The sequence below is a fragment of the Mytilus californianus genome, unplaced genomic scaffold (assembly GCF_021869535.1).
Source record: "Mytilus californianus isolate M0D057914Y unplaced genomic scaffold, xbMytCali1.0.p SCAF_10, whole genome shotgun sequence".
Lineage (NCBI taxonomy): Eukaryota > Metazoa > Mollusca > Bivalvia > Mytilida > Mytilidae > Mytilus > Mytilus californianus.
Genome location: NW_026262582.1, coordinates 10,187,301 through 10,214,027, shown reverse-complemented (window position 1 = coordinate 10,214,027; position 26,727 = coordinate 10,187,301). Strand labels below are relative to the sequence as shown.

At 32.7% G+C, this 26,727-nt stretch overlaps 1 protein-coding gene across 1 annotated transcript; it reads right to left on the bottom strand.

Moving 5' to 3' along the window:
- Nucleotides 1–15,851: 15,851 nt before the first annotated feature.
- LOC127717591 (uncharacterized) lies at nucleotides 15,852–21,901 on the bottom strand. Its single transcript, XM_052223301.1, has 6 exons — nucleotides 21,769–21,901; nucleotides 18,821–19,132; nucleotides 18,157–18,272; nucleotides 17,557–17,740; nucleotides 16,615–16,725; nucleotides 15,852–15,950 (listed from the first exon to the last, which is right to left on the bottom strand). Exons 1-6 carry the CDS (start codon nucleotides 21,827–21,829, stop codon nucleotides 15,859–15,861), a joined length of 876 nt encoding a protein of 291 aa, XP_052079261.1. The 5' UTR covers nucleotides 21,830–21,901; the 3' UTR covers nucleotides 15,852–15,858.
- Between the last annotated feature and the right edge of the window lie 4,826 nt (nucleotides 21,902–26,727).

Sequence of the window (26,727 nt, the reverse complement as noted above, 5' to 3'; positions counted from 1 at the left end):
GTGTCGTATTTAAGTCATACCACCACCACACTTTTGGCTGCTTTGTCGGTCGGTACGAACACAAAACGCTTTGCGAGTACTTGAATTGTGTTTTTAATTCTAGACGTATGACTTACTCTTCTATTTATTTCTTAATTATTTTCGAAATGTGATATGCGAATATAAACAATATTCAGACATTTATGGGGGGCAAGGGGTTTTAACTGTTATGCTGTTTTAATTCTTTGTTATCTGTTATTCTGAAAATATATTTGTTGTTAGCTGTTATTGTCTTATTCCTTGTTAGCTGTTATTGGACTATTAGTTTTGTTTGTTATCTGTTATTGTGAGAATGTATTTGCTGTTAACTGTTATTGAAAATTTGAATGTTAGAATTTTGACAGCCAATCATCAGTAGAAATTGAATTTGGATCTTTCCACTAGTAACATGGTGGTCCTGTATTCGGAGAAGGATTCAATTAACATATAGACATTTGAATGGGTTAACAGTACACTAGTCATATGTGGGGCCCTTTATGGCTTGCTGTTCGGTGTGAGCCAAGGCTCCGTGTTGAAGACCGTACTATGACCTATATTAATGGTATACTTTTACAAATTGTGACTTGGATGGAGAGTTGTCTCATTGGCACTCATACCACATCTTCTTATATTTAATCACAGATCATCACATAAACATTTTAATATTAGTTGGATCCAGGACCATTACAGTATATATTATTATTATCCTTTGTAATAAATTCCCTTTTCTATGAACATGTATTTAGAATTATCTTGATTTTTACGTATAGGGATAACGATCCTTGTTTCCCTGTATGTGCATATTAAATTCGAACAATTCTTTTCAAATATTACAAAAATTCGTAAGGGTTCCGCGGAACCCAGTACTAGTATCTCGCCTACTTTTGATGTTAGTCGCAGGCTCAACAAAATGGAAAAAAAAGTTATTAAATAAACGGGGAATGTGTCCATGGGACACAGATGATGCCCCCGCTTGCATATCATATACAGTTATAAAGGGACATAACTGAAGAACAGTAAAAGTGACCCTACCCAAATTTGTACTTGATTTTTGTGGTAATACGTATTGTGTACAAGTTTCATAAAATTTGGTTGATGCAAACTTAATTTACTCGGAGAACGAAAACGAAAAATGCCGCAATTTTTCCATTTTTAAAGGGGCATAACTCTAGAAAACTTCAGGACAACCACAAAATTCAAACTTGATCTGTATTTTGTGGTAATAGAATCATGTGCTAAACAGTGTAGCCGAGACCATTGATTGGCGGTCTAAAATATCCCATTGACTGGGTCAGATTAGGTGAACGTTCGTCTGTAACGCCCACAACTCACGACGTATTTATTATAAACATTTAAACTGTGGGGTTGCCAAAGGGTCTCAGTATATATACGAACTACAGTGCACAGTATATTATATACATATTTTATTTGCGATCATAAAATGTACGAAGTCGTCCATTACTATGTAAATTGGGTCGATTAAATAAAAAGCTGAATATGTTTCTGTTGCCAAGGGTTTTTCACAAGTATAGTAGTTAGCAGAAAAGATCACCAAACTATACATTTTACCTATTCAAAAACGTAAATGCAAATTTCACAAGGCTTGATCCAAATAGCCTTTTTACTGTCTAATAACTTGCAAGTACGAAAAAGACAGGAAAGAAGTATATTTTGTCTATATGTTTTGTGTTTGCACACTTTTTAAAGTTGATCATGCATTCGTTCTAAAATAAAATTTTGACCAGATAAAAGTTAAAAGATGACATAATTGGACAACCGCAATTGTTAAATCGCTTTGACGTCCGAAAAAAAGATAAGAATCAACACATCCATTGTAACTTTTAAAGCCAGTTAAATCCTTTTTTGCTGAAAGAACGTCCGATATCATAAAAATTCACTATCAAAACATAACAAAAACACAAGTAAAGAACGTTTAAGTATTCAACATAAATCAAAACACAAAGGTTATTCCTGATTAGTTTTTCGAATTATTTTATTTAGGCGTTGAGACCCTTTGGTGACCCCACAGTTTAAATGTCTATAATAAATACGTCGTGAGTTGTGGACGTTACAGACGAACGTTCACCTAATCTGACCCAGTCAATGGGATATTTTAGCGCGCCAATCAATGGTCTCGACTACACTGTTTTGCACATGATTCTAAGCATTGTGTACAAGTTTCATAGCAATTTTTCCATTTGTTAAGGGGCATAAGTTAACTCTAGAACCGTTAAAGTGACGCCCCCAATATTCAAACTTGATCTGTATTTTGTGGTAATAAGCATTGTGTATTCGTTTCATTGCATTTGGTTGAGGCAAACTAAAGTAAGAGAACGGAAACGAAAAATTCAGCATTTTTTTTCGTTTGTAAAGGAGCATAACTTTAGAACGGTTACAGTGACACCACCAAAATTCAAACTTGATCTGCGTTTTGTGGTAATAAGCATTGTGTATAAGCTTCATAACATTTGGTTGAGGCAAACTGAAGTTAGAGAACGGAAACCAACTTTGGAACGTACGGACGTACGGACGGACGTATGTACAGGCGGAAAAGGGTAAAACTTAATGCCCCCTCCGCTACGGCGGGGGCATACAAATTTCCTCTAGATACTATCGTTTGATTGTAAGAAGCTTCTGTCCAAGTTTGGTAAAAATACAGGATGGTTTATGAATCTAATAAATGTTTTAAAAACTTTAACTGCAGACTGTTTGTAAAGAAAAACTTATTAAAGTCCATTTATACAATCATGTTATAAGTAAAATATGGAAATACAAGAAATAAATTTAACCACAGAGTGAATGTAATGTAAACTTGCAGAAAAACTAAGTCCATTTATAAGTAAAATACGGATAAATAGGATTATTTTCTTTACAAAATTTACTTCTGGATACTATTTTATGATCATAAACAAGCTTTGGTCCAAGTTGGTGGTAGAAATCCAGGATATTTTAAGAAAGTTATTCAAATTTTAAAAACATTAACCACAGAGTGAATATTTGTGGATGCCCCTGACGACGACGCCGCCGACGGAATGTGTGATCACTATGTCTCGCTTTTGCGATAAAAGTCGTAGACTCGACAAAAAGGAAAACATATGGCCAGAGATACCTGATGAGGATGGCAATTAAGTCCTAGTTCCATACGACCAGTTAACCTAAACACTTTTTATATAATGAGGAACAGAGACTCAGCTCTGTGATTCTTTTTTAAGAATACACTCACTATTTAATTTACAAGCATGTGTGAGCTTCTTTAAAAGTACAAGAATAAATGCTGAAAAAAGTATTCCATAACAAAAAAATATAATCATACATTGAGTAAACCAATTCTAGATATATAACTCTAAAAACATGTTCATAGAAAATGGAATTCATTACAAAGGATTATAATGATAAATACTGGATTTGTCCTGGACCCGACTGATTTTAATTATTCATTTACTGTTATCTGTTTTTATCCCTTTTCAATCCTTGTTATCAGTTATAAGCCAAATCAATTTGCTGTTATTGGAACCCCCCTTGCCCCCCCCCCTCATTTATTGAAATAGGAATCAAGAGACTTTTTTCCGATTTCTCTAGTTTACACCAATTTTTGTAATAAAATGAAACAGCATATTTAATGACCTGACGAATCTCTTTCTAATTTGTTTTCGACGGTTGACGATATTTTGGTCCTTTTTTTTTCAGAAAGTTTATAAAAGAGAGGCGAAAGATAACAGAGGGACATTCAAACTCATAAGTCGAAAATAAACTGTTAACGTCATGGCTAAAAAAGAAACAGCCAAACAATAATACACAAAACACAACATAGAAATCTAAGGACTTAGCAACACGAACCCGACCAAAAACTGGGGGTGATCTCAGGTGCTCCGAAAGTGTAAGAAGATCCAGCTTCACATGTGGCACCCGTCGTGTTGCTCATGTTAGTACAAACCCGGTAATAAGTCTAATTGGGTAGGTCATAATCGGGAAAAGGGGCGGAATTGTAGTTATGACATTAGGAACATATCCGCTATCATCTTTGAAACAGATATTCAATAATGGTTAACCAACTCGAGATGGCGTCCGTAAATCTTGCAAAGGGATGATTTCAACTTCACCACTTGGAACTATTGGTTTAATAGCTGCCGTGTGAGCAGCAACCCTCTATCAAGGACATCATGATAGGAAATACAAGCCTTTGAATATTGTATCAACTGGGAGATATATACTCCGTATGCAGGCGCTGCTGGAATGTTGCTACATAGAAATGGAAAGTTCCAAATTGGGAAGCTGAAATCATCTCTTTTGTCGTAAAGTTTTCAACCGAACCTCATTGTCAATTTATAGATGTAAGTCAAGATATGAGGCACACTTAACTGTATCTGTTGTATCCTTTATCTCAAGTTCGATGGGATAGATGCTTTCAATATAGTTGTCACCAAGTTTTGAATTATTTAGTGAGAGAACATCATCTATATAGCGGAAAGTAAAGTTAAAGGATACTGCTAACTTCTTTTCTTTCTTCCTAAGCTGTTTCTGTATGAAGTCGGCCTCATGTGAATAAAGGAACAAGTCGACAAAAAGAAGGACACAGTTTTTTCCCATGGTAATGCCGATTGTCTGTTGAAAAACACGTCCTCCAAACGTAACAAATATGTTGTCAATCAAGAAATCAAGCATCTTGATAATGTCATTTTCAGAGAATATTTTGTTTGAATCAGAGTTTTTTTTTTTTTTTACAAAGTAGGATTTATCCCTCCCTAAGACAAGATACTTGTATCTACGTTGGCCATTCTTTTTTATGAAACAAAGCAGGACCAACTCTTTCAATTTGTCTTTAAGTTTGGAATGGGGAATACTTGTGTAAAGTGTAGAAAAGTCAATTGTTTTAATAATATTGCAAGATGAAAGAGTCTTACATTGTATAACTCTTCGGTCTTGAAAGATGTCTCCTTTAATATCATATGTACATGGCCATAGGGATCTTATCCAAACTTCGATGTTTAACAGTGTTATGGTGAAGGAGCGTTACTTTCTATACTGATGTCTAAGATAACTGACGTATGATTAAAATTGTTTGCCCATTTCGAAGTTATGAGTTATTTTCGAAGCTTTGATATTATCAGAGACCCGGTTAACATATGTAATAGTATAACATTTAGAATGAATCCGACCTTAAAATGAGATTATGATTAATAGTTCTAGTTAATGGAAAGTTTTTATGTGTTGATTTTCATAAAAAAAATGACCTATATTTGTTAAAGTTTAGATTTTTTATGAAACAAATAACCTAAACGGAAATATAGCAAATGGAACAATTGGAATTGTACTATACATGTATATCCCAATTTCACTTTTGTAGGAAGAGGATACGGGATGTGCATAATGTTTATAAATACATAACAAATGAAATAGCTGTTTGTTTTATGATTTATTTTAGCGACAAAAAGAAAGTTAAGTGGCTTAATTAGTGTAGTTAACTATTCTACAGACTAGAGTATTAAATAAAGACATCATGGTTTGCTTATTTCCCGTACTGAATATCTTGAATATTCGATTGATTCATAATTTTGCCCATTGCTCACCCCTCGGAGTTCTTTCTTGCCACATACGTGTTTCTGTTCAGAGGTCGGGAATATTAAGATGAGTTGTAACTATTTGTAAGTTAACCCAAGACAGCGACCTTAGCAACTGAGAATTTGTATGTTTTAATGATATGATATTGATAATCAATTCTAATGCTAATTTTATTCTTTCTATTCGTTGTCAATAATGTGTTAAAAGACGCACCTTATGTTACCTTTAATCACAATGTCACGCTGGTAATAACAGAAGGACAACCGCTCACCATTGACTGCAAAGTTGACAGTTACCCACATCCGACACAAATAACATGGAGGAAAAAATCAGACGTGACAAATAATGTGATATCAACTTCTTCAACGTTACATATTAATGTTATGACAAGAAAAGACACAGGCGTCTATCTATGTCAGGTGATCAATACTGTAGGGACAGGAGAAAAGGAAATCAGAATCGTTGTTTTGTGTAAGTAGTAGGATGATACTGTGTGAAACATTGAATGGGTGTCTCTCTGCTAGATTTTAATATTTCTAATCGATAATATGTGAAAAAACATCTTAAGTGAATTCCATCTCTTAATTGTTCTTGTCGCTGTTATTTTCAGGCAATTCCTGAATTTTTGTTGAATATAACTTATAACAACGCGTTTTTCTTTAAAATTATTTATTATTTGTTTTGAGAAAAAGACAATATTATTAGAAAGGTATGCGTCCTTGTTTCAGTGTTTAAAAAAACCACTTTATCGAAATACAAAGCCGAAACATGATACATGAAGATACATGAAGATGAAATGCAATATCATTAATTGTTATAATTGATCAACAATTAATGATATTGCATTTTATCTTCATGTATCTTCATGTATCATGTTTCGGCTTTGTATTTCGATAGAAAAGTATATCTAACTATCATGCATAAATACACAATTCATCATGAATTATTCATTACTTTTTTGTGAGGTTGACACGAGGATTTGTCAACCTGAGGGTTTGATATAAACCGAGACCAACGTCCGTGGTGAATATGGCATCCCTGAGGTTCATAAATTCCATGTCATCTGAATCCAAAAGTCATGAATTGTTTTATTAAATGACAATATATCTCCTGGCAATTTACCGCATACCCATTTATAATTTTTAGCAAGAAATTCATTTCATAATAAAGTTAATGGTTATATTTTAACAGTTATTAAAAACTGGAAATTGGATTTGTGGCCTCTGAGGAGCAATGTAGTTCCATATACCATTATATTATTAATGTTTTCAACAAATTTGGTTTCATCGAACACTTTCCTTGTTGTCTTTTGGAACATCAACAGGAAAAACGTGTTTTGCCAGTGCTCCCATTAACATGTTTTTGTTTACTGTTATTCTCTCTGCAAAAAGTCGAAGAGCGTTAGGCTTCGTGGATTTTCTCTCTATTCAATATTTGGGGTCTGCTGATATAAAATTTGTCTACCACTCGTTCATAATTGTGCGGTGAGTATAATGTTCTATCAAGAAAGCGATGTACACTCTAAACCAATGAAAAGAAAGATATTTTCTCGTTATTAATAATAAGCAATCACTACTTTTCCTAGATTCCCCGGATGTAAATATCAAATATGAAAACTACACTCAAGAAGAAGAGGAAAGAATTCTTACTTGTCACGCCAATGGGATTCCAGAGAAATATGTATTCTACGAATGGGAACACAAATCTGATCACGGAAATCACATTCGATTTTTGACTGGATCACAGGATGGTATATTACATCTACCAAATAACAATATCAAAGAAATGAGATACCAGGACAACGGATACTACGAGTGCACCGTTACTAATGGAATCGCGGATACTACAGGAAATGTCAACAAGTCTGTAGAAATACCGTTAAACGTAAAAGGCAAGCTTCTTAGTTTGTTTATTGTTTTTTGTTTTTTGTTTTTTTCTATACATACTGTCGTTAATAAATGCTGCTTCCTTCTCTTTATTTTTTACTGTTCCTTATGCAGCTTTGCGTGGGATCCTTGCGTTGAATGCGCTTACTTTTCATCGCATCATTGCAAGATGCTATATCACTACGGTTATAATGACATAAATGAAACGCATTTTTTGGATTAAACTTTATCAGGAACGCTAAAACTGAAGATTTGAAGTCAAGAATGAATAAGAACAGAAACAGTGGAAGAGCTTTATCACCAAAAAAGGGACATTATTTAACAATAATAACTAAATCCATATAAGGTCAACTTTGCTTGAGGGAGTGTATATAAACAAGACAAGAACAAAGTATATATTAGCCTTCTTTTGTTTATACATATCTTAGAGTGCATGATATAAAAAGAAAATTTTCATAACGAACTCGAGCATTTGTACGAAGTTAAGGGTGTCAATCTATCGAACTTTATAAAAAAAATAAAAAGTAGATAGCCTGCACATACTAATTGGTGTTACGTTAATGGACCAATTAAACCCAAATTTGGCCACAATCATCCTTTGAGTATTTAATTTTGAAGTTGTTTCCAACGATCCCGTCTTTCAACCAGCAAACTTATTTCAAATGGAATAGCACATTATAAAATTTACGGTGATGTTATTTACCGAGCCCGGAAATTTAGATACGATCCGGGTAACTTATCAATCCTTTAAATAAACTTATTCTGAAAGGTTACCAATTCAACACTGTAATTAGATCTTTGAATATTGTTTTATTGTTATATATACATATTGATTTTGTTATCAGTAAATTAAAACCATACTAAATATTATTGTTATACACAAATGCACTTTCACGGTACTACAATATGTCGATAGCTATATTTTGGCATTGCATAAAGTCATGTTTTTCTGAGACTGTTAATGCAGTCTTTAAACTTAATCCATTTGATGTTGGATGTGTACTGATTGATATCTTAGTCTAAGATACATGATTTTTTTTATTAGTTGATATTGGATTTGAACTAGCTGTCAGTAACTGCGAGTATACTCTCAGGTTTGTACTTGTGTGTCTTTTTTTGTTGTTGTTAGGGATGTATAAATACCCTCTTACGTCCCGTGTGTGTTTTTGTTGGATGTGTTTCTGACAAGATGTACAAATTTGTCAAATTGGTCGAATTCGTTGATTTGATCTTTATATGAATTGTTGCCACTTAAAGATGATTCTACCAATGTTTGCATTTTTTGGCCAACAATTTAGATAAAAAAAAACCCTGTAAACAACAAAATGATCAACAGGACAAGATCTGCGAATTTGTAAAGATGACATTTGACACCTAGTTGAGAAATTTTCATTTAATGATGATTTTTACACATTTTTTGCATATTTTGCCAAAACTATGGTAAATAAAGAAAAATTGTAAAACAACAAAAAACAAGATTTTCAAAAACATCAATATAGTTGAAATTTTAATTAACTCCTTTCATGAGTTATTGCCCTTTGACATTGATTTTTCCTCAATTTTTGCATATCATGCAAAGTATAATAGTGAGGAACTGAAAAAAGAACACATTATTGGCAATATCAACTAACAAAACTCATTAAATATTCCAGGCTTATAATTTTGTACGCCAGACGCGAGTTTTGTCTACAGCAGATTAGAAAAGAGATATTATTCATGAATTATATTCTAGTCTTTATTGTTGGAGAGTTTTCATTGTTGTAAATACACAAAGATTCAAGTGTGCGACACATGTTCTTTATGGCCTCTAGTTTTAATTCACCTTGAAGTTCGGTATATGTGTTAATACTTATCTTTCACCTATTATGATTAAACATTTTCCTTAAGACAGTTTTTAATTTTAGGTTCACCAATTTTTGTAGCAGATAATTCTAAAGAAATATTCGGAGAATATCAAAAAGCCGTTTCCATGCATGTAAATGTTTATAGTAATCCAAAGTATACAATTTTGGACATAGTTGATCACAGTGGTCACTATATCACTTCAGGGAAGCACATCAAAATAATTGAAGGTTACACCTCAACGACTGATATGTTTCATGGAATCAGAATACAACTCAAAGGATATAAGATTACAGTAAATATCGAAAGACTTACTGACGAGTACTTACAAGATTATACATTTCGAGTACAAAACGAGTTTGGAAGTATTCAACACAGTATAACAGTACGGCGTGCAAGTAAGAAAGTTTCTAATACTAGTATGTTTTATTAATTTTAGTCTTTAGCTTTCTAGAGCCATAAAATGCATGAGAACAACTTAACAAATTACAACAAATCATAGGATATTTGCCACTAGAGATATTTGCTAAACCTTTAGTGGCAAATGTGTCATGGAAACTCAGTACGCGAACAATTAAATTAGCAACAAAGTCATTGTATATAGGTTCCATTTTTTCGATCTACCGGGTTTGATGTCGAACATGTCAGATTAGAACAACCTGCATCGGAATTTTGGAAAGTCACAAGATAGTTTTACAGCACAAACATTATATCATTGGCTCTAAACAGATCAAATATGTTTGTAGGCGATGCAACCAGTAATATGTGATACCTTATTTCAATTCAGGTTCTCCTGGTATACCTCTGAATGTTACCACAACTCGTGTGAGAAATGGCGTTCGGGTGGAATGGATTCGAAACTTCAATGGTGGATACAAGCAATGTTTCTTTATAGAATATCGTGATACAATCGGTTGGAAAAGGGTCCAGTCATTTAATAGTTCAACAGAAGACACCATTTCTTGGACTATACTCAATCTACATTCAAATAATGTTTACATATTTAGGATGTTTTCCCGAAACAGAATTGGAGAGAGTAATAGAACTGAAGAAATAGCAGTTAAAATAGGATGTAAGTTGTGTTGATTTGTTAAAACAAATTAATTTCATGATCAAACACACAATCTAATGCTCGCCGACTACACAGATATTAAATTCAACGTACATTTCACTATAATGAATATATATCAAGTTAGCAAACGTCTACGCCGTCTTTTCTCATTTTACTGTTAACGTTGTTCGGTTGCTGTCTAACGAAACGTTTCCTTTTATTTACATCAATATCAAAAAGAAAATTACAATGAACCCAGTTTCTTATAAAACAAAATATAAACTTCTAAATAAATTCATTCTAAAATGTTACCATTTCAACACTGTAAATAGACCTTTGAATATTGTTGTTATTGGTATTCATATTGATTTTGTAATCAGTAAATCAAAATCAAATTAAATATCATTTTCATATACATATGCATATTCATGGCTCTACAATCTATCGATACCTGTATCTTTGCATTGCACAAGGTCATGTTTTTCTCTGTTTATGACTCTTTACACTTAATCCATTGGATGTTGGATGTGTATTGATTGATATTTTAGTCTTAGATGCATGAATTTATTTATTAGTTGTTATTGGCTTTGAACTAGCTGTCATTTACTGCGAGTACTCTCAGATCTGTACTTAGTGTCTTTTTGTTGTGGGATCGATGTATAAGTACCCTGCCACGTCCACTCTGTGTTTTTTGTTACTTGTTTTTGCTTTGTATAAATCTGATGAGTTAAGCCCTTTTCAACTGATTTTTATAGTGTGTTCATATGTTGTACTGTTACACCACTGTCCCAGGTAAGGGTGGGGGTTGGGCGCCCGCTAACATGTTTAACCCCGCCACATTATGTATGTTCCTGTCCCAAGTCAGGAGCCTGTCATTCAGTGGTTGTCGTTTGTTGCTGTATATCATATTCGCTTTTCGTTCATTATTTTCTACATAAATTAGGCCGTTAGTTTTCTCGTTTGAATAGTTTTACATTTGTCATTTCATGTCCTTTTATAGCTGACTATGCGGTATGGGCTTTGCTCATTGTTGACGGCTTTACGGTGACCTATAGTTGTTAATTTCTGTGTCATTTAGTCCCTTGTGGAGAGTTGTCTAATTGACAATCATACCACATCTTCTTATTTTTATATTGTAGGTAATTTAAAAGAACTTAATGACATAATGATCAATTTCATAACATAGGTCTTCTTTGAATCACTTCGGGAATATCAAAACCTTATGCTTTCAAAAGTTAACTATGGCTATGCTACAAGAATCACATTGAAATAATACGGGGAAGAAAGAAGGAATATACATGAATACATATACAATATATGTACAGTGTCGGAAAATATAAAATGTATTTGTACGAGCTTTAGAAACAGCACGAAAAGCGAGGCTCGCCGAGCTTTTTACTGTTTCGTTGCGAGTACAAATAAATTCCATATTTCGAACGATGAACATATATTCTTTTTTATCCTGTAATTAACACCAGAAACTTAACGGTTTAGTTGTTGAAACCAAATAGTTGTCTCTGATTTTTCAAAAAAATCAATAAAGGTTGAGCGCGGATCGCGAAGAGGACCCCAAAATGAACTGTCACACAAAAAGAGAAATTCACATTACCGTTTGCTCAATATGGCAGCAGCGTAACATGAGACTTTATTTGAACTCGAGACTTTATTTGTACAAAAAAGCAAATATTATGTGCATACTTGTTAATTGTATAAAAGAAGGCTAATTACAGGACAAATTAAACTTGATAACTGTGCTCCATTTGTTTTCAGCCGAAAATACTATCATTTTCTATTATGCGATGGTCGGATCTGGGCCTGTAACTTTCATATTGGTGATAGCTATCGGCGCTTTTGTCATCAGAAGATTGAGACGCCAAAAGAAAAACACATCAATTCAACAGGATCCGTCGCAAAACGAACATTTTGAAGCCAGACCTTACGGTCCTTATGATGAAATAAATGAAGACGAAATCATTGACAATGCTGCTTTTAACCCTGATCAGGAAACGGACGTGGACAGTGAATATGAACAACCAGTTAATTTGTTAATGATCAAAAGTGAAAGTGATAGCAGTCGTTCGTCGTCAAATGGGGAAAGTAACAAAGAGGACATTGATGAAAACCACACATTTAAGAAAGATGTTTGTCTAAATTCATATGAACATTTAACTGGCGAACGACAACCTAATTTACCATACACAACTTCAGCTAATTGATTTATTATTCATATGAAAAGGTAGGCGTCAAACGCTTTTAAAACCGGTGAATGCGGCATGTGATGTTTTTCTTACATTAAATAAAGATCTTGATATATACATGTATTAACATTTATAAGTATATATTTATATCTCCTTTGAGACATTATTGTTGTTTCCCCTTTCAACGGTTTAACGTTGTTAGTGTACTACAGCAGAGTGTACTCTCATTATTTTTGCTTGTAATTTTGTATTTTTAGATGTTATCTTTTATTATCTTACCTCGTATATATTTCTGGGGATATGATTGGTTAAAGGACTACATGTGGTGACTACATATATTTGATATAGGGTGTCCTAAAAAAAATATGGGGTTAGTTACCATATGGGGTTAGTAAGAAGTTACTTCCCTTTCAAAACAAAAAAGAAATCTGAAAAGTTTCAACAGACAAAGAAATTTGTAATTAATGACTGAAATAAATTCATAAAACAAATTAAAAGCTAACAAGTTGTTATTGTTGGCATTTGTTTTTTGTATAGACAAATGGAAGTAGGTTCTTAATACTAAGTATTGAAGACTTAATCACTTTGATAGACCGCTAGTCTAAATACCACATGTGAAGATAGTCGGTAAGATAAATTCGTTACACGGTCTGCTAGTGACCTAATACGATATATATGGGGTCAGTAAATTCCATATGGGGATTCGAGATTCGCTCTCACCCCATATGGAATTTACTGACCCCATATATACCGTATTAGGTCACTAACACCATGTAACTTATTTTATCGTACCTCCTATACATTTCTAGGAATATGATTGGTTAAAAGCAACCGCGTGGATACCGTGTATATTTCATATAGGGTTAGTAGGCGGAGCTTATTTCAATACACGGTCAGTAGTGGTGTTACGTCGCTTTATAAAAAAATAACACGGTGTTGAGGAAAATCTGAAAGGTTTCAACAGACGAAGAAATTGATGATGAACGTTTGAAATAAATTCATAAAACACATTTAAAGCTAACTAGTTGTTATTGTTGGAATTTGTTTTTGTATAGCCCAATGGAAGAAGATTCTTAATACTAACGGTATTGAAGACTTGATCACTTTGATAGGCCACTAGTCTTAATACCACATGTTAAGATACTTTTATTATCGTTACCTCCTATAGATTTATAGGGATATGATTGGTTAAAGGACTACACGTGGTGACTATGTATATTTGATATAGGGTGTCCTTAAAAATATAGGGTTAGTTACCATACATGGTTAGTTACCATATGGGGTTAGTAAGGAGTTACTTCCCTTTCAAAACAAAAAAGATGGCACGACCCTTTATAAAAACAACACGGTGTTGAAGAAAAATCTGAAAGGTTTCAACAGACGGACAAATTGATGATGAAAGGTTGAAATAAATTCATAAAACATAATTAAAGCTAACAAGTTGTTATTGTTGGCATTAAGGAGTTACTTCCCTTTGAAAGGTTTCAACAGAGGAAGAAACTGATACATGTAATGAACGATTGAAATAAATTCATAAAACAAATTTAAAGTTAAAGAGCTGTTATTGTGGGCATTTGTTTTCTCTAAAGACAAATGGAAGTAGGATCTTAATGCTAAGTATTGAAGACTTTAAAATCACTTTGATAGGTCGCTTATCAAAATACCACATATGGAGATAGTCGGTAAGACAAATTCGTCACACGGTGTGCTAGTGCCCTAATACGATATATATGGGGTCAGTAAATTCACTATGGGGATTCGAGCTTGGCTCCCACCCCATATGGAATTTACAGACCCCATATATATCGTAATAGGTCACTAACACACCATGTAACTAATAATATTGTCCTCATCTATGAAAAAATGTCCAGAGAAGGACAAATTTTCATTATGAAATTTTATCTTGCTAAAGGGAGGTTATATTTTGTGTATATTGAGACATAATTTCATAGACAGATTGGCATGAAATTTTGTCTATAATGAATGGGAGGTATTTGAAAAGGACATTCCCGTTACTCCTGTACCTCCAAAACGCCGTCGTAAAAAGATTCGTCAATCTAGTATTCACGAATACTTTTAGTACATTCAATTTTGAACATATATTAGCGATTGTCAGTACATTATTTATATTTATACAGTATAATAAAGTACAATGGAACACACATTAGACAATTCTTCAATCTATTAAAGGACAGTATTTCACAGTGAAATATTGTCATAGACAGAATTTCACAGTAAAATAAATTAATGTCATAGATAGTATTTCATAGTGAAATATTGTCATGGACAGAATTTCATAGTAAAGTATTGTCCTGAAGGAGGTGACAAAATTTCATGGACAAGGACACTTTTTCATAATGAAATATTGTCCTGGACAGTATTTCATTATGAAGTAGTGTCTGCAGACAATATTTTATATGAAATTTGGTCCAACGACAATATTTCATGGGCTACAATATTTTATGTTACAATTGCGTACTGCTCAATTGTTTCCTCTATTTATGGATTGTTGTTTGTCGTTCCGTCTTTTCACTTTTAATCATTTTTATTATCTGTCTTTCTTTGACTTGTGACTTTGTTTACCTCTTTGGCAACATTTCACATTTTATAACCATTCACCGGTGCCAATAACATAACAGACAAACAAGCATCACTTACCTATTCGATCAACATACACTTTAACTTAAGTCACATATGCACATAGTATTACATTTATTTACATGATTTATCGATCAATAATAATTTTGAGTACACTAAATTAACAATCTCAATATAGAACGGTAGTACCTCTGTATAGTTTATTGAGTCATAGTCTTTTGTGTACTAGTCCGATACTATCAGCCGTATTTTTACCGTGTTCACAGCCAGCATGCTGACAATACACTCTATACGGACACATTATTGTGACTCCGAGTCTACCAGTATTAGCTTTTACTTCTTAATACCGAATGCTGACGGAAAAACAGCAAATGCAAATTTTCAAGTCTTTGATTGTAAAAATAAGGAGATGTGGAATGATTGCTAATGAGAAACTATCCACCAAAGTTCAAAGTGGATGTAAGCAATTATAGGCAACCGTACGGCCTTCAACAATGAGCAAAACCCATACCTGGATTGTGTGGACTGGCACGTTCGTCCTGGAATCGAGCCACATAGTTGTCTCTCTAAATGATACCACATCTCATTTTCTTTATACTTAATTCATTGAATAGAAAAAAAACAGCACAAACAAAAACATGTTTATCTTATTCAGCACTCCAAACGAAGTAGTAAGAAAAAATAAAACAGCGATTGAGATATTACTTTATTCTGGTTCGTTTTGTAAAAATTTACTCGTCACGTCAGTACTATAACCCGAGTCCTTCTGACAATTCTTGCATGGATCTTCATCTCGTCCTACAAGTACAATAAATAGATTCTATGAATGAGATCGAAAGGAACATGATGGCACGTAAATCTGTTATAGTACTGAGTAATGGGTACTGAGAGATTAGAATTATTAGTGTCAGTTATTAAATTCAACATCTTATAGCAATCATGTTTTATACTATTTTTTGCTTTTACTGGTTATAATTCATTGTTATAATAAGATTTAGATTTTGAAATATTTTGGCCTCGAGCATCACTAAAGAAACATTTATTGTCGAAATTCGTACCTGGTGCAGTAAAATTGGTATTATCTATGGTAATAATGAAAACGTAGACAATTTTTTAAACGATAGTTATTACAATAAAAAGGTCAAAAGAAAAATAATACTCAAATTAATTGCAGGATAGAGAAAATGAAACTTTTTTTCTTAAAATATAGTTGTTTAATGTACGGGGCTTCGTTAACGACATTGTGACGGATTGTTAAATACTATGGACTGATACACTTACTATTAGAAAGTTTATGCCACACTCATATATAGTGGAACCACAATTAGTATCATAAGTGTAAGTTACTTGTACCTCTAAGCTAATACATGTAGGACATTCAAAAGAAACGATTTTGTAAATATAAGTTTGATGTGCGTCAATGTATCTTTTTGAACATATGTGATTTATCTAATATATGTACCTTTTGAAAGTTTCTTTTTATAGATGATAATAAAAATAAAAATTAGCATGCTGACACCTAAGACAGAACAAACAGCTGATATCAGAGCAATTTCTTGTACAACTGCAACATCTATAGAAATTAAAAAAATATCACAAATACAATCATGCAAACAATATAAAGTAAATAAAAGAATGTATTAAGAAGACTTCAAATTGCATTTATACTTTTGGAAAGACATAAAAAAAAAAATTAATTAAAACACATCACTTTTCAAAAATTTCAGTACGGATGGTTTATTTTGACTGTTGTCTATATATTTATACGTCATATGATTTATATATATTTCAGCTTCCAAATTGTGAACTCTTCATTTCTATGTAGCAACATTCCAGCGGCGCTTGCATACGGAGTATATATCTCCCCGTTGATAAGATTTCCAGGGCTTGTATTTCCTATCATGTTCCTTGATAGAGGGTCGATGCTCGCGAGGAAGCTATTAAACTAAGAGTCCCAAGTGGTGAAGTGTGAATCATCCCGTCACGAGTTGGCTGACCGTTTTGGAATATCTGTTTCACAGATGACAACGGATATGTTCTAATTGTCATAACTACAATCCCGTCCCATTTTTCCCGAATGTGATATCTACAGAATTAGACTTATCACCGGGTTTGTACTAATACAACACGACGAGTGCCACATATGGAGCAGGATCTTCTTAGCCTTCCGGTACACCCCCAGTTTTTGGTGGGGTTCGTGTTGCTCAGTCTTTAGTTTTCTATGTTGAGTATTTTGTACTGTTTTTATCTGTTGTTCTTCTTCTTTTTTTAGCCATGGCGTTGTCAGTTCATTTTCGACTTATGAGTTTGAATGTCCCTTTGGTATCTTTTGCCTCTCTTTTATATGTATGAATGTACAATGTAGTATGCAGTGAGTAGAAATTTGTATAAAACTCAAACATACTTTGTATATGACACGCTGAAAACTCGAATGTCTTGCTAAGTTTATTTCCTAAATAACACATTACTTCCACGTTGCTTTTTTGACTTTCACATGTCTTTGATTTGTTCATCACAATCTGACACATCCCATTAAGTAGAAAACCACTTTCTGTTGATTTACATTGAGTGATACTCACAGTTGCATTCTGAAATAAAATGTGATAACTGAGCTTATATGTGTAACGGGTTTGTATACTAGTTGCACTGTCACAAATTGAAAGCTCCTAAAATAAAAATTAAATTATTAATTTATAGAACTTTGAATACTTTGTTAACTTTGGTCTTCTTATGATTTATATATTTGTTGTTATTGACTTTGAACTAACTTTCAGTGACTGCTGAAGGCCGTACGGTGACATATAGTTGCTAGAATCCGTCATTTGGACACTGTTCGTTAGTTGTCTCATTGGCAATCATACCACATCTCCTTTTTTATTTTTAAATGAAAATAAAAGTTAAGAAGTAAAATGATTGATAGTGTTACCCAAAAATCATTAAACAAACCGAGAAAAAAAGATGAATCAAATGATTGGCTAAACAGTGTATATAGTTACAAACTTACAAGCGACTGGTAGTAACAGCTAGGAGTTGATGAAGTATTCATAAAGGAAATCACAATTTGATCATCGTATCCCTGTCTCTCTAGTCGAATTTGTAGCTTTGATGAATTATTCAAATCTGAATAAAACAATAAATTCTCCAATTACAGCAATTTTATTTTTGCCATGCATTTTCTGAATATAAGATCTACACGTATATTAACTGATTTTTTTTAAGACGAAAGACTTTTTTTATATGTATGTTCTAAAATCGCTTCTTTAGTTCTATGTTTTATCAATTGAATTGTTTCATATTTTTCATGTCGGGGCCTTTTATAGCCGACTTTACGGTATGGGTTTTTTCTCATTGTTGAAGGCCGTACGGTTGCCTATATTGCTTACATCCACTTCATTAAATTTTGAACTTTGGTGGATAGTTGTCTCACTGGCAATCATACCACATCTCCTTATTTTTTTATCTATTGTATAAATTGCATTCATTTCTCAAGTACTATATATAACCAAATGTCAAACGTATATTTTAAAACCGCTTGTTTAGTTATATGTATATTTCAGCGTTATTTAAGATTCTTTATCTTTATCAACTGCAAAAACAATTTCTGTATTTCATCAATTCAAAATGTAAAAGAAACATACCACTTAAAAAATACCAAATAATTGACTTACATGTTAATCTATAACGCTGTAATGTTAAGTCGATAGAAGCTGATTTCAAATCGTGTTTGCATTTATACATCTTAAAATCTGTCTCGGCAAAATGTAAAATAGTCAACTGTCTTGTGACGTCATTAATTTGTTGTTCTATAAACTTTGATTTATTAATATTCTGTTCACCATGACCATCTATGAAAAGTAAATTATTTTCAGAAAACCAGTACCATGACGACTGAGACGATGTATTATCAGACAGACACTGGAGTTCTACTGACGTCCCATAGATTATAAGGTTATCAGATTTTACAGAAACTGTTAATGAATCTAAAATAAAAATAAATGTGTAATTAAAAGTGTAACGAGGAATCCAGAATATGCTTACAATTTGTAACAACTGACAGAATGTAGACGTTTCTATAGATTTTTATTAATAGACAAGTTCTGACACCAACAATATCAAACATTAAAAAAAATATCAATATCGGAGATGTGATATGATTGCAAATGAAACAATCATCCAAAAGAAACACATGTCATCGATATAAGCTATAGGTCACCATACGGCCTTCAACAATGAGAAAAAACATATACCGTATACATTAATGTCTCTCTGACCTTGACTTTCATCCCAATAAAAGTAAAATCTAGTCTGATTTCTGTCCTGTGCATAACTTTGATATCGTAGAACTTAGATTTACCAAACGTGTTACACTGTATGGGGATGCAGCATGAATTTGTCATATATTAAAGTCAAGTCACTCTGATTTTGACTTTGACATTTGACCCATGTGATAGTAAAACATTGTCTCATCTGTGTTCGGTGCATAACTTTTGTACCGCAACAGGAATCATGGGATCGAGATGTGCCAAATACAAAAATCAGGTAACTATGACCTTGACCTTGAAGCTTGACCCCTATGCTAGTTACTTGTGTTCGGGCATAACTGTTCTCTGGAGGATTCAGGTTAACCAAACTATGTCAAATAATATTTGCAGTTGCATAAAAGGAAGGTGATTTGTAAGTAAGATTACGGCATTGTGGCTTGAACCTTAAATAAGTTATTTTACTTTTAACGTTGACATGGCTGAGAGCCAAAAATCTCAAAATATCATTTTCCCAATACTGAATTTCACAGCAGCAACTAGAATGCATGTTCGGAGGGTATAAATCCGGCTATGCGGACAGCTAAAGCTTTATTTGTCAAATTATAATAAAAGATTGTAAAGGATGTTCGCTGCTCCGTTTCAAAATTACAGGCTTTTTAAAAGGCTGTATCAAATTAATTGATAGTACATAAATAACGGAACTAGAAAGGCAGAAACAAATGAAAAGTTCGTGTTCTTGTTTTTGAGATATAAATCATTCATCATTAATCATTAATAAGTGTTTTTGTTTAAACGGATTACTAATCTTAGTTATCCGAGATCATGGATTGGGAATCCACGAGAACGGATAATTAACCCGAGATCACAGAATATTAATCCGAGATCACGGATTATTCATCCGAGATCACGGATTGGGAAACCGAGATCACGGTCTATCATTTTTCTAATCAGCGATCCCGAATAAGTCATCCGAGATCGCGGATTTTGAATCCTAGATAATGGTCTTGTAATCCGAGATCACGGATTGGAAAAAACTATCTCGAATTAATAATCAGATATCAAGGATTGGGAAACGAAGATAACGGATTATTAATCCGAGATTACGGATTGGGAATCCGAGATCACGGATTCATTTTATATTGATGTTTTTCATCAGCAGTTCTAAGATAATCCAAATAGAACAATTTTCACGTGATTCACTTTTAAAATTAAAACAAAGATTTTATGTGTGAGCATTCAATTTGCCATTATGTTCAGGGTTTTCATGTTCGTAACGTACTACCGGACCGACTGGATATTGAAGTAATCTTAAACTTACAAATTTTGACCGTTTTCTCGTATGAATTTCAAAACCAACGGATAATTTGCTAAATAAAATTCATCTCAAGATACGTACACATTGTACTTGTTTTAAGCTTCCGGTTCACATTATGGAACGACTATTTAATTTTGAGGAAGAGAAAAACCATAGCCCAATAATATATAATTAGAGTTAAATGGTCGTTCAATTGTATATGCACAGGATTTTTAAGATCAAATATGTTCATTAGAATAGCATTAACACATGATTATTAAACAAAATAAACCTTCTTGGGTAGTCCGTAGATTTATCAATACATGTACTTCCTTGTAATTTTATATATAGTCTCTACGGTACAAAGTTAATAGAAACAAGGACATTAATATTATTTGCTTGCCAAACGTTATACTTCAATAGTGATTATAATAACTTTTACTTCGCGTAAGTTTGAAACGGTGCCAAATTATAATTGGGTATATGGCTAGCGTTATCAGTTATGAATTAGGTAATCATTGTCCTAATTTAGATACATGTAGATATTTCCGGCAGAGTTTTTCTTGGAACCCGTTTGATAATGTATTGTTAAAAACAATAATTTTAAATTTCAAATAAAATAAGATGACGTAAGGTTATATTAATGCCTATAAAAAGCAATAGCTCAATGACACAAAAAAGGAATATATTTGATCGTCTATACAAATGTTAAGGTCTAACAAGTATCAAATTTTAAATAATGGTGTGAATAAGTTTAATAAAATCTATCATACATTTGCAATCAAATTACTTAATAAACACACTGAAAAAGAGGCGGAATTTACCAAGGGGTCATTCGAAACGAAGTCGACAACGCCATGGCAAAAACAAAAATCTAAAGTTCATAAAACACTTCTTAGAAAACGAATCTCATAGGACATGGGAATTATGCGACAACAATCCGACACAGAAGTGAACAATATTACTATTAAAGATTTTAAGGTTGTTATTTCTGAAGTTTTATATGTAAAATGTACGCTTTATTCTAACCATACATTAGAGTTATGAAGTTAAAATTTACCTATTCTGATATCCTTCATGACGATCAACATCACAGCAATAACGAAGTGAAATTTCATCATTAAAATATAATACGTCTTCTCATAACCATTTTAAAAGTTTCAATACATGTATGTCACCTGCAAATTCTTGAAAATTCCTGAAAAATTATATTGAGAAACAGGTCATCAGACCAAGATAAGCATTATTAAAATCAAACCTTTAAAGCCAAACAATTCTTAGAAATATATTGATTGATATCTATCAATAGATTTTTACCTTGAATTTTCTTGTACGCAATTCAATTAATTCTTCTAACTTATAAATGATAATATCTAAACGGACCAATATGAACAAAAGAGATGCTTGGTATATGTCTAACAAAAAGGAAGATACAAAACAATTAAATCAGAAAAAGACATACTTTTTTTTCCAAGTTCAAAGCAGACTCTTGTAAACATATGACAGGAGGGGGTAGCTCCTTTTCCCGATTTACATGAACTTGCTCTAAATATTTACAAAAGTAATAAAAGTCATTAGTAGCTATATATCTTTTGAAGTGTAGTTGATTCGACGATCTAAATTTGTTCAAGAAGATTATTTAAAAACATAAGAGAAAAAAAAGATACCACGGGGCATTATAAAATCGTAAGTCCAAAAACAAACAGCACCATGGTCAAAAATGAAATCGACCAAAGGACAAACAACAATAACAAAAAATACATAAAAAACTAAGGCTGTGCTCTGGAAGGTTATTAGCAGTTCCTGCTCGACATGTGGCACCCGTCATGTTTCTCAAGCAAGTAAAAATACGATAATAAGTCGCTTTCAGTGGGTCTTGCCACACAGATATTTCATAACGGCCAACCAAACCAAAATGCCTTCAATAAAACTTTCGAAGAGATGACATCAACTTACCACGTAAATCCATTGATGCAACAGCTTTCTTGTAAGCAGTATAGTCATACAAATGTATATCAAGAAAATCATGACACGAAACACAAGCCCTTAAATAGTGTATCAGCTGTGAGATATATAAATACTCCGTTATGCAGGCGGTGCTGGAAAGTTGCTACAAAGCGATTGGAAAATTAAAATTATCATACAGTGCATTAATACTGTCCGAAATTGCAGTAATTTTAACGAATGCGTTCAATTTTTTTTTACATTTTGTTAACGTTGTTACAAGGTAGTTTACGAATTGATTGATTGATTTTACTTGCTTTACGTTTAGTAGCAAATTTACACAGTTACATGTTCTTGAAGAGAACACATTAACAGGTAGGTGCTATACTACGCGGTCTACATGACTGATGGTTGAGAAATTTTGAACGAACTGAGTAATGAGGGTATATTAGGTAGGGACAGAAAATAAGCCTTGCAAAACGCCACATACAGGCCCCTTAAAGAATTGTTGTAAGGTTTTCAAAATTATAAGCCGTCTTTGATTTCCATTTCTGATTTATTGGGCATCCTTTTGGTTACCGCAGTTTGCAAGTTTTTTATTGTGTGTTTTACTTCTACGACCAACGATCTAGATGGGAAAAAAGGGGGGTTAGCGCACGTATATCTGGTTTAACCTAACAATATTTTGTACCTGAACCAAGTCCTGCTATCGGTCCATAAGTTTGGAGAAGTCCGGTGTTGGCAGTTAGAGTGTCGGTTGTTATGTTCAATATTGGGTAATTTCAAAAGGTACAAAATAGGTAATGGTTTAAATTCAAATGGAAATTTACTGGAAATTTTCTTGGAAATTTATTTTTACAATGTAATACGAATTATAAATAGAATTAACGAAAGGTTTAGTCTATATAGATTAAATGATCCGTATGATTTCGATGGTATTGTTCCAATAGCAGGTGTATATAATGATTTGTCAAGATGTCTTTGAATTGTTAAACAAGTTTTAGTTGACAAGTTCTAATATTTTCTTTTTCCATGAAATTTATACCAGTTAATTAATTGATTGATTGTTTGTGTTTAATACCACTTTCAGCTCTATTGGCTTTATCGTGGCGGCTAGTTTTTATGGTCGCAGGAAGCCGTAGTGCCGGAGAGCACTACCAACCTTCGGCAGGAAAATAGACCAATTGAACATGGCAGGTTATTGCGAAACCTCTGATAAAGGGCTTACTGCCCAGAACTGATTGCCAAACAACACATACAAATATGCAAACAATTACATAGATATCATACATTGTGGGTTTTATTTCAGACGAAATATATATAATTTGAAATATTGGGTATTCCATCAATATGCCATCACACATCAAGTTCTGTACTGCAAACCAAGATATTGCAAAAGACTAACAAAAGCAATAGTTTATACATGCAAGATCGATACATATTTTACTACATATATTTACATGTCTTACATGTATATATGACAGATGAAGAACATTTGATTTTGAATTCTGTTATATGCTATATTGAGACACTTTGAGGTCACTTTCTAGTATTCGACTTTGAGTGTTGAAATGCATTTTATATTTCCTACAATTTTTTTTTCTTTTTCGATTTTTTACAATATCGGTAAAACACCTTAGCATCGTCCTACTTTAAATACTAGTAATAGCGCATTCTCACTTGTCGTAAGATAGTTCTTAGATTATCCTAAATCATTTTCCTAAGATATTTATCATAGGACAGTTTCGTAAATCCGAACCAATGGGTTACTCGTTATTCAAACAGTAAATCATTAGAACCACAAATAAAGTAGTTGTAAAAGGAAATAGATGACAAGATAACGCTGAGTGCACATTTAAACGTTGAATGTAAAACTTACCTTTATGATATATCTTTGATGACCATCGACATTACAGCAATTATAGTTTCAAATGTCATCTCTAAAAATAATGTAAAAAAAACATGCAGTTCATGCACATAGTAATTTAAAATTAGATAACATGCCATTTTCTTGATTCGTAGTAAAATTTAATACCTATTTACAGCTAATTCTCGGAAAGATTGTTTTCTTTTAAATACACATCTTAGAATAAATCTATTTTTGTTAAAGGTTGTTCAAACATTGACAGAAGTTTTATCTTTTGGCAAAACTTTTAAATTTTATGATATTGTTTCAAAATTGCATTCAACAGCAATATGTAGCGCTGCATATCATTATGATTTAATAATACGATAACTTTATTAAATCCAATTTAAGGGCCCGTCTCAAAGCATATACATAGATATATATTGTATTAATTACAGATAATATTTATGAAGGTTGTTTAAAAATAAAGACCTGTCCATTGTGAATAAAAGGAAATGCCGGGTATACGTATGAGATTAGCAACCCTATGACACAAATAACATAGATAATTTAAAGATTGCCAATGAGACAACTGTCCATCAGAGACCAAATGACATAGAAGATAACAACTATATATAGGTCACCGTACGGCCTTCAACAATGAGCAAAGCCCATACCGCATAGTCAGCTACACAAGGCTCCGAAATGTAAAACAATTCAAACGAGAAAACTAACGGCCTAATTTATTTACAAAATAATGAACAACAAAAAATATGTTACACAGCAACAAACGAAAACCACTGAATTACAGGCTCCTGACTTGGGACAGGCACATACAGAATGTGACGGGGTTAAACCAGTTTGAAGGCGCCAATCCTCCCCCTAACCTGGGACAGTGGTGTAACAGTACAACATAAGAACAAACTATACAAATTAGTTGAAAAGGCTTAACTCATCAGATGGATGTCTTTTTATTGAAGGAGTCGGGTGTTGGAGATTGGTGTTGACTGTTGTTCTGTCCAATATTGTTTTTATAATTTCTGTTATCCTTTTTGTGTATTATTACCAGTTATTAATCAATCTGTGCGAATACACATAATTCCTACCTTTATAAGGTACGAATTAGGTCAAGTATTAAATTCTATTAATTTAAATGGAAATTTACTGAATATTTTCTTGGTAATTTAATTTTATAAATGGCTTTTGAAATTTAAATAGAATTTACGAAATGTTTAATCTATATAGATAGAACATATATCCGTATGAGTTCGCTTGAATTGTTCAAATAATCGCCGTATTAAATGATTTGACGAGGCATATCTATGACAACGGTTAACCACTTCAAAAAATATTATCATTCTAATTCAATTAAAGTCAGACTAAATGAACTTTGTAAGCAAGCATGCCATTTTATAAACTAATCTCTAATAAAGGTCTCACTGACCAGAATAGATTTGTAAACATACAAACAACATACAAAAATATAAAGACAAACACATCATCAAGCTAAGGGAAAAAACAATATGATTAGATAGTTTGTATTATAAATTGAATTGCTTATTTACGCACTTGTGGGAGTGACTAAGCAGGTTAATGTGTCCGGGACCTAATATTCATTTTCGCATGTCTTTTCAACAACACTTGAAAAGTTGTATATTAGTCTAACAGTGGCTATTCAAAGATCTACCACCAGATTTCTTACAAAACAAAATAAAATATGATGTGTGAATCAATCTTGGTATGTTTTCTGTAATGTTTCAAATTCCCTGAAGCTCTATACTGACAACTATATCCCACATCTCTAAAGCGTGTCTTCCCACTAAAATGTCTATGGAGAGATTTAAGGAAACCTTCGATAATCCGGTGATACACATTATTTAAACAAAGAAAATACAGTGCATAAGTGCAATGTAAAACGAAAATAGAACGCTATATCTAAATCTTCTTATATTGACTTTAAACTTACCTATTTGATATCGACATCACAGCTATTATGAATTGAAATGTAATTTATAATACATATTTCCTCGCAGTAATATAAAAACAATGTTTTACTATCTTTGAGTTTCACTCATTTAATATTAGATACATGTCATAAAAAATTTCCATTTCTTGAAGAAAAAAAATAGCGAATTCTCGGAAAGATTGCTATCTTTCAGATACAAGTCATATTAGATTATTTTGGTTAAGTATGTCCTTACATGTAGGTGCAGTTTTTACATAACTTGT

Excerpts from the sequence above, each read along its gene's own strand:
- LOC127717591 (XM_052223301.1), bottom strand. The coding sequence starts at position 21,829 with ATGATGAAATTTCACTTCGTTATTGCTGTGATGTTGATCGTCATGAAG. Across the intron at positions 18,273-18,820 it reads ACAGCGTTATAGATTAACAT|ATTTGAATAATTCATCAAAG; the intron begins GTAAGTCAATTA and ends TGTTTTATTCAG. Across the intron at positions 15,951-16,614 it reads TAAAAAGAAACTTTCAAAAG|GACGAGATGAAGATCCATGC; the intron begins GTACATATATTA and ends TTGTACTTGTAG.